The following is a 10,381-nucleotide window of genomic DNA, read 5'->3' on the forward strand; positions in this document are numbered from 1 at the left end:
ATATATATATATATATATATATATATATATATATATATATATATATATATATAATCTCCTGTATGTGCAAATCTCCAGTGTGTGCCAGGTGCAGTTCAATCCTCAGTACCAAAAAGAAAAAGAAAAAAAATCTCCAGTGTGATTATTTTGACTAAATTAGAAAATGTCACACTTCTGTTAAAATTCCTTGCACAGATGGGCGCAGTGGCGCATGCCTGTAAGCCCAGTGGCTTGGGAGGCTGAGGCAGGAGGATCACCAATTCAAAGCCAGCCTCAGCAACTTAATGAGACCCTAAGCAACTCAGTGAGACCCTGTCTCTAAATCAAATATTAAAAAGGGCTAGGGATGTGCTTAGTAGTTAAGCACCCCTGGGGGTTCAATCTCTGGTACTTAAAAAACAAACAATAAAACCTCCCTTGCACTGAAGAAGGTCCACAAAGGAAAGAGGCATCGTCAAAGGAAAAAGTCTTACCCAAACATTTTCTGAGAGTTCCATAATTTGAACTCAAGTTGCTTTCACCCTGTAATAGTAAAATCCTAATAGCTAAACACCCAGTAGATATCAACTTAATCTATATGGAATTTATATGAAGCAACTTTCTTATGTAATGATTGGTACTTTTTACCAATGGCATGTTCACTAATAAATTTTATTTTTTGTTTTAGAGTAAAATTCTTGAAATGCTTGAAGTTCTAGTTACTCTCAAGGATTCTCTTTTCTTTGCCTTTTTTCTATTTAGTGGCAGTTCTCAGACTTTTTCATCCCTGATCTTAACTCCATCACATTTAAATTGCTGTCCACCTTTCTGAATTCATGTCCACAGGCAAACTGAGTGATTCTGCAATTAATAAGAAAACTTTCTTGTTTCTTTCAAAACCGAAATACAAAATAATGATTTTTAGAAATAAGGCTGAAGAATGAATCTTAATTGTCCATGTAAGACACAGAAGGTCTAAAGAATTATGGCCCCTATCTTTGGGGAACTTCAAATTTAGTGGGTAGGATCAGAAAGCAAGCCTCACGGCAGAGAATAAGGAAATAAAAAATAATTTGGGAAGTGCTAATTAAAGTATAAAGATCAAAGATGCTATCAAAAGAGGAATAACCAATTATTTTATGAGAGGCCCAAATGGGAGCTAAAATGTATTGATTGTCTATTTAATGTTATTTCTGCCCTCTGATGACTCTGAAATTGTAGAATGGAAAACATATCATACTGCCTAGAATATTGTAAATGTGTTATGATGTCAGCTGTCATTAATTTTATTTAAATTTTCATCCATGATACCTGTAGGTCTATCATATAGTCTGTACCTGCAACAATAACTCATTACACTTTTGTTAAGTTATTTCATAACATTAACCTATCCAGCAATTCTCCTGCTAGTAAAATTTCCTAAAGTATCCAAAACATTATTATCCAAAGTACAGGTATGAAGTCATGAATTGGTGTGAATATACTGTGTATACAACCAGAGATATGAAAAATTGTACTCTATAGTGTAATAAGAATTGTAATGCATTCCGCTGTCATATATAAATTTTTAAAAAATACTTAAAAGACCACATTCACTCAAATGCTTACTTTTCTTTTTTTTTTTTTAAATAATATTTATTTTTTAGCATTTGGCAGACACAACATCTTTGTATGTGGTGCTGAGGATCGAACCCGGGCCCCACGCATGCCAGGCGAGCGCGCTACCACTTGAGCCACATCCCCAGCCCCAAATGCTTACTTTTCAATAAATCCATCTCTAGTAAAATACTCATGATGCAAAAGATCAGTAGAGGATATCCTCTCAGCAGGATCAATTTGTAAACAAGCCTAGAAAATAAAAAATATTTTCATAATCAGTGAGTTCTAACAGGGCAAAAATTAAATTTATTTGACAAATGATTCTTAGAAATAGTCAATTACCCAGAGATGAGAGAGAAAAGATGAAATTAAAGCTCAGGAATTTCTGAGGGTATGTTCTGATCATTTATTTCCCTAAGAAATTTTTACTTGCAAAGCAATATTACAGGTTAAATATTCAATGATTCTAGCCAAAGCAAAGCTCAGTGTGTTTCTGTGATGAACAGAAATTATTTAGCTCATTTTGGTCCTCTTATCAGTGTTGTGTGGTAGAAAGTTCATGAGAAATCATTTGCATTTGACAGATCTGGAAACATGATTAGTGATATGCTAAACTGGATAATTTTTTCTGTATATATGATACAGGGGATCAAACCTAGAGACTCACATGTGCTAGGCAAGTGCTCTACCACTAAGCTATATCTTCAGCCCTAAAGTAATATTTTAAAATAGTATTATAATTTATGCAAATTTCTCAGATATACATTATTAATCTTAACATACATGAACTATATCTGCCAGCAATCCATTAAGTTTTGGATATTTTTTCCTTGAGCTTTGGGGGTATTGAACTTCAGGAAGGACTACCCCAGCAAAAATAGGACTCCTAGTAAAGATATTCTGCAAGTGAGGTGTCAAACTGCCTGAAAAGAGAAATACATACTTATAAGAAAACATAGAAATTATCTACAATCAAAATAATCAAATTGCCATGTGATCTCCACTAAATTACTAAAAACCGAGACAAGAAAGAGTAACAGTTTTTTAAATTTTTCAAAGTTGAACAAGAAACTATCTGAATGTCAAAAAATTGAGGTTTTGCTAGTAAACTGTTAATAACACACAGGTAGCATAATATGGAACATCACGTTTGTTTTCTTTTCCCAAACTGTAAGACATGTACTATTACCCCAAAAAGCATTTTTAAACTTTTACATATTTCCTTATTGGTATCTAAATAGTTGAACTACAAGTTCATCAGCAAAACAGATTATAGCCTTACTCAAAACAGCTAAAACATTAAAAATTATTTTAAAATCAAAATATTACATAAGATGAAACAAGACTACAGACTAGTAGTAGAGTGGAAAGAACTATAAATAAGAGTGGAGAGAACTAAGGCTAGCATCAGTTTTGCTATAACTAGTTCTGTGACTGAGCAAATCTCTTTTTTTTTTATGGCTGAATTTATCTGTAAAGTTACGGGATTAATCTAATTTTCTCTAAGATTCCTTCTAACATTAATCTCCTAACCAGAACTTTAAAGAAGACACAAAAGAAGTTGATGTTTTAAGGCTCTGAACAGTATCTTAAGTCAATATTTATCTAGATTTCATTGTTTTCATAATTGTTCCCAGTTCCTTCTTCATAATCCTGTAATTATGTTTATGTATATCTTTCCTACCACACAAAGCATTCCTTAAGCTCTTCATTCAGAAATATTAAAAACAAATTGTTGAAATACCCTGTGCAAGGCTAACCACCAAAATATTTGAGTAGTTAAAGCAGATCATCAAATAGTTAAAACTCTCATCAAATATATTTCTTTAATTTTTGTTTGTCATCAAATATATTCTTTTTCTGAGTGTTGTACTAGGGATGGAATCCAGGGCCTCATGTATGATAGACAAGTGTTCTAACACTGAGCTATGTCCCCAGCCCTCATCAAATATACTCTTTTTATATCTTTATTTTTATTTATTTTTATGTGGTGCTAAGGATCGAACCCAGTGCCTCACACATGCCAGGCAAGTGCTCTACCACTGAGCCATCACCCCTGCCCTCAAATATGTTCTTGAATAAGTTATTTTAACTACGCTGAGGTTTTTTCTTTTGTTTTAGTTTGGTTGAAGAGAATGGTTTATAAATAAATAATTGGTGTTTCTATTTCCAAATGCTTTAAAAAAATTTGACTCAATTCTATTGTTCAAAAGTTCTTATTTTAAAAGTACAAATATTTGTAGAAGGCAAAAATTAACAACAACTTTTAGACAGTCTGAAATATATTCCTTTTGTACTGTTTTTCTTAGCACCAACCATCAACATATGGCTTAGCTATTTGCATCCTGGAAAAGAAAATATTATTTGTAAAAACAGAAAATTTTCTACCTTCTCTATCAGCCCCAGGCATCCATCTGCCATCATTTATCCAAACAATATGCTTCCCTGTTTTTAGGCAGAAAAACTAACTTTGAAAATCAAACAGAATTTATCTGGTAATATTTATTTAGGCATGTAATAGAATATTTCATTAATACCTACCTACTTTTAAAACAATTTTATGAAGTAATCTAAGTCAGAACTGCTAGGAAGATAGGGATTTCCAGTGGCCATCTCAATGATCATACAGCCCAAAGCCCAGATATCCACTGGCCTGAAACAAACCCAAGTAAATTACTTTTTCATCAAGATTATCTATTTTTAAAATACTTTTAAAATAAGATCAAGGCCAAAGAAACAAGAATGTTAAGTGGTATCATTAAAATTTTCACTGTAGCATCATATGCCAACTTTAGTTTAAACATTAAATATTATCGCATTTTATTAATAACATTAAATAACTTGTATTTAAGTTGCACAAGAGCCCTGAAGCAATCCAGATAAAAAGTAACTAATTCTAAAATTGTTTCATATACTTATATAAGCATATGATCATAAGTGGTTTATGAATTAGATTTGAATACTGAAGTCTCATGTTTTAAAAGTAAAAATTAAAAGTCTCAAATATTTTACCCTTATTATTTTATTTATCTTAGCCCATTATGAGTCAGCCATAATCCAAATTTTTTTCCACATGATGCTTTTAAAAAGATTGTTCTTATTCATAGGACTTGTAAATAAATAAAAGATACTCAATCTCACATTTAGAAGAAATATAAATAAACACTATGATATCTATTTTTCATTGATCCAAATGACAAGTATTATAATAACTGATATGTATTTTATTTGTGAAGCTATGGGAAATGAATATTTCCTTGTACTAGTCCAGGAGAGAAAACTTATACAACTTCTTTGGAAGGAAATTAACAAAAGATAACAAATTTTAAATTGTATATACTTTTGATTACATGACTTTATTTTGAGACATTTATTCTAAGATATGTTCATCAGGGTAAATCACATGAAAATTTCACTGCAGCATTTTTTGTGGTAGAAAAAAGATTGGAAGCAGCCTAAATATTCATCAATAAGGGAATGACTAAGTAAATTTTTGCAAAACCACATAATGAAATAATATTCCTCTCTCTAATATGATGAAGTAGGTCTATCCATACCTGCCAAAATGGAATTATCTCCAAATTAAACTGGCAGGCACAAAAAAAAAAAAGCAAAATTCATGAAAGAAATCAAAGAAGATCAAATAAATGAAGATATATTCCAGGTTCATGGATGGGCAGACAATCTTACCAACATGTTATTTATTCCAAACTTTATATAAATATTCAATGCAACCTGAATAAAAATCTAGCAAATTAAATAATTAAACCAGTACTATGGTACACACCTGTAATCCCAGCTACTCCAGAGGCTAAGGCAGGAGAATTGTAAGTTCAAGGCCAGCCTCAGCAATTTAGTGAGACCCTCAGGAAATTAGTGAGACCCTGTCTCAAAATAAAAAAATAAAAACAGCCAGGGGTATAGCTCCCTGGTAGAGCACTCCTGGAGCAATTCCCAGTTTCACACACCAATATAAAAAGATAATTATGTGGGGCCAGGGTTGTAGCTCAGTGGTACAACTGAGCGTTTGCTGGGCACGTGTGAGGCAATGGGTTCAATTCTCAGCACTGCATGTAAATAAATAAAAAAAAGTTCCATCAATAACTAAAAAAAAAAATTCAATAAAAACGATAATTATGTGAGGTGATACATATGTTAATTAGCTAAATTTAGTTGTTCCACAATGTATATTTACTTGGAAACATCATGTTATTGTCCATGGTAAATATATATAATTTAATCTATCAATTTAAAAAAATAATCTGTAGATTTTAACAAATTAATTGTAAAGTTTGTATGGAAAGGAAATAGACCCACCAGAACATTTTAATACAATGTTGAGAGAAAAGAATAAAGTCAGCGTCAACTCTGCTGGACTTTAAGATATACTGTAAGACCATCATACTAAGCACAACAGTTTGTGGTAATGGTTAAAAAAAAAAAAAAAAAGACCAAGGTAATAGACTACAGAGCCCAGATATAGACTCGCACAGAAATATAGTCAACTGGTTTTGGTTTTGTTTGGTTGAGTTTTTTGTTTGTTTTTTGAGTTGCTGGGGATCAAACCCAGGGCCTTACATGTGCTAAACTACACTCCCAGCCTCTCAAATAGTCTTTGACAAAAGAGTAAAGGCAGTTGAATAAAGGATAGTCTTTTGAACAAGTAGTGCAAGGATAAATAGACATCCATATGAAAAGAAGAAAAGAATTTTGACTAAGATCTTGAAATTTTCCCCAAAATTAATCAAAATGGATGATACACATAATGTAAAAGGCAAAACTATAAAACCTCTAGACAAACACATAGGGAAAAAAATCTAGGCGACCCTGGATTTGGTGATAAGTTTTTAGATATAAAGCATAGTTCACACAGTAAAACCACTGATAAATGGACTTCATTAAAATTAAAACTTCTATTCTGTGAAAGACACTGTTAAGATAATGAAAAGACAAGCCATAGGTTGGGAGAAAATATTCACAAAATTTCTATCTGATTAAGGATTTATATACAAAATATACCAACAAAACTCTTAAAACTCAACAATAAGAAAATAAACCAATTTTACAATGGGCAAAAGATATAAACACATACCTCACCAAAGAAGACATACAGATGGCAAATGAGCATATTAAAAGTTGCTCAACAGTATATACCATCAAGAAATTGAAAATTAAAACAACAGGGGCTGGGGTTATAGCTTAGTGGTTGAGCTTTGCCTAGCATGTGTGAGGCACTGGGTTCAATCCTCAACATCATATAAAAATAAAAAATAAGGGGCTGGGGTTGTGGCTCAGTGGTAGATCGCTTGCCTAGCACATGCGAGGCCCTGGGTTTGATCCTCAGCACCACATAAAAATAAATAAATAAAGATATCGTGTCCAACTAAAAAATAAATATTTTTTAAAAAATAAATAAATAAAAAATAAAATAAAGGTATTGTGTCCTTCTACAATTAAAAACAAAAAATTAAGAAAACAGCTGGACACAGTAGTACCTACCCGTAATCCTAGTGATGCAAGAGACTAAGGTAAGGGGATCGCCAAGTTTAAGGCCAGTCTGGGCAATTTAGTGAGATTCTGTCTCAAAAAGTGAAAACAATTAAAGATGTGGTGTAAAACACCTCTGGTTTCAATCCCCAGTACCTAAATAAATAAATAAAACAATGCAATATCACTATATACCTATTAGAATGGCTAAAATCTAAAATACTGACACCTCCAACTGCTGATGAGGATGTGGACCAACAAATTCTCATTCATTGTTGGCAGGAATGCAAAATTATACAGCCTCTTTGAAGGACAGTTTGGCAACTTCTTACAAAGCTAAATACAGTCTTAGCACACAATCTAGCAATTGTACTCCTTGGTAGTTAACCAGCAAGTAAAAAGTTTAGATTCACATAACAACCTGGACATGGATATTTATAGCAACTTGCTTCATAATTGCACAGACTTGATAGGAATTGAAGTGTCCTTCAATAAGTTAATGGATAAATTGTGGTACGTGTATGCAATGAATATTATTTAGCAGCAAAAAAAAAAAAAGAGAGAGAGAGAGAGAGAGAGAAATGAGCTATCAAGCCACCAAAAAAAAAAAAAATCATAGAACATTATACATGTTGCCAAGTCAATGAAGCTTGTCTAAAAACTCTACATCCTGTATAATTCCAACTATATGGCATTCTGGAAAAAGCTAAAGTAAAATGATGATATAAAGATCAGTGGTTGCTAGTTAAAGGAGAAGGAGAAAATAATAAAAAGGTAAGGTACAAATGGGGTGCCAGGGTGCCTGCTTGTAATCCCAACAATTTGGAAGCCTCAGAAATTCTTCTGCCTCAGGCTTCCAAATTGTTGGGATTACATTTACCCTGGCACCCCGTTTAAATCCTAATGTAAACTATGGGATTTAGGATAGTAAAATTCTATCTCAAAATAAAAAACATAATAAAAGCTAGGTGTGGTGGTCCAAGTCTGTGATCCCAGAGACTCGGAAGAAGGTCGAGGCATTAGGATCGCAAGTTCAAGCCAGTCTCAGCAACTTAGCAAGGACCTAGACAACTTAGCAAGACCCTGACTTAAAATATACAAATAATAAAAAGGGCTGTGGATATGGCTCAGTAGTTAAATACCCCTGAGTTCAGTCCCTGATAAAAAAACAAAAAAAAAGAAAGAAAAAGAAAACATAATATAAAGGGCTGTGGGTACATACGTTCATTGGTAAAGTGCCTGTGAGTTCAGTCCCAGTAACAATAAGAAAAGGAAAAAAAAAAAAAAGGTAAAATAAAACTATTCTCTATGATACTGAAGTTATGGACATGATATTATATATTTATCAAAACCCAGAAAGTTCAACACAGAAAGTTAAATCCTAATGTAAACTATGGGATTTAGTTGAGAATAATGTATCAGTATTGGCCCATTAATTGTAACAAATATACCATATAATACAAGATGTTAATAACATGGAAATGTAACCAGGCGCAGTGGAGCACACCTACAATCTCTGCAACTTTGAAAGCTGAGGCCAGAACATCACAAGTTCAAGGATAGCCTCAGCAACTTAGAGAGACCCGATCTCAAAATTAAAAAAAAAAAAAATTATAGGGTTGGGAGTGTACTTCAATGATAAAACCCCTCTGGGTTCAATCCCTAGTATCAAAAGAAAATAATGATGATGATGTTAATGGTGGTGATGATGATGATGATGATAATAATAATAATATTGATGAGGAGGAGAAAGAGAAAAAGGAAATGTTGTTGTAGTGAGGTGTGAGGTGGAGGGGGTATATGATACCTCTGCACTTTCTGTTCAACTTTTCTACAAACCTAAAACTGCTCTAATTAATTTTAATGAGAATTTTAATGAGACACACACAACACTGGGAAGACAGCATGCCCACTGGCATCTGAAGGGTCCCAAAGGGAACCTGAGAGAACATGGGGCCCTCTACTTTAGGAATTTTATTATGGGGTTCAGCTCCAGAAAGCTAGATCCAGTTTTGAGGTTGTTATATACAAGGCTTAAGGTCCATTATAAATGTTTGTTTTGTAGAAACTGGAACTGATCATTTATAGGCTCCAACTCATCATGAGAAGTGGAAGGTATAAGCTAGGGTACAAACAGACTCTGAAGATTATCAGACAAGGCAAAGCAAAATTGGTCATTGTGTTTGTCAGTTTTCTGTTGCTGTGACAAAATCTCTGAGATAAACAACTTTAAAAGAGGCTAAAGATTAATCTGGGCTCATGGTTTCAGTCAGTTGCTTTGGATCTGTGGTAGTGCAGCATATCATGGGGATGGAACATGGGTGTAGGAGATCTGCTCACCTCATAGTGGCCGGGAAGCAAAGAGAGAAGAGGAGGACAAGGGTTCCCATATCCCCTTCAATGGCACACCCCTAATAATGTAACTTCCTTTTACCTCCTGAAATTTCTATGACCTCCAAATAGTGATACAGATGGGCAATTAACACTTAGACATTAACACTTCAGATTTTGCGGGACGTTTCAAAGCTAAACTATAATAGTCATTCTTACCAACAACTTCCCAGCTTTGAATATATCCAAAACAGTACTACATCACATTGGCCAAACTAGGATCCATCACTATGATGGCAATAATATTAAGTTTGACACAAGCTGAAGAAAATACTATTGAGTATGCACACTGGCTGAAATTCATGCAGGTGATTTTGATATATGGAAACATGCTGAAATAGACTGGTGAAAAGTAAATTATACAAAATTTTTCTTTAATAAAATTTTCTAGAGCTTGTTTTTAAAAAAGAGAGACAGACAGACAAACAGACAAGCTTGGTCAAGAAAAGCTGATCCAACCAAGCTTTGGTCTAACATGCAGGGGTAAGGGGGGATTAAAAGAACTAAAGCCAGGTACAGTGGCACTGCTTGTAATTCCAACATGAAAGACTGAGACAAAAGGACTGAAAGTTCAAAGCCAGACTCAGAAATTTAGTGAGACCCTCAGCAACTAAGTGAGACCTTGTCTCAAATTTTAAAAATAAAAAGGGCTGGGAATATAACTCAGTGGTAAAGTACTCCTGGGTGTAATCAAAGAAGAAGGAGGAGGAAGAAAGGAAGGAAGAGGGGGGAAAAAAGAACAACAACAATAACAACTGGGGATGGTCTTCTAGCATGATATAATGAACAGGTCAGCTGGGCTACTCCTCATTGAAACCAGTGAAAATTATCTTTCTAAAAGTACAACTAGGGCTGGGAATGTAGTTCATTGTGGTCCTAGGCTCAATCCTCAGCATGCAAAAAAAAAAAAAAAAAAAAAACCCAA

General features: G+C 33.6%; 1 protein-coding gene across 1 annotated transcript in view; it reads right to left on the reverse strand.

The window, feature by feature from the left end:
• Cdkl3 (cyclin dependent kinase like 3) overlaps window positions 1-10,381 on the reverse strand; it is a 50,922-nt gene that overhangs the window by 18,671 nt on the left and 21,870 nt on the right. The window contains 4 exon segments of the mRNA XM_048783696.1: window positions 1,739-1,827; window positions 2,362-2,501; window positions 4,120-4,146; window positions 4,149-4,231. Of these exon segments, the coding sequence (XP_048639653.1) occupies window positions 1,739-1,827; window positions 2,362-2,501; window positions 4,120-4,146; window positions 4,149-4,231 (339 nt within the window).

The sequence above is a fragment of the Marmota marmota genome, unplaced genomic scaffold (assembly GCF_001458135.2).
Source record: "Marmota marmota marmota unplaced genomic scaffold, marMar, whole genome shotgun sequence".
Lineage (NCBI taxonomy): Eukaryota > Metazoa > Chordata > Mammalia > Rodentia > Sciuridae > Marmota > Marmota marmota.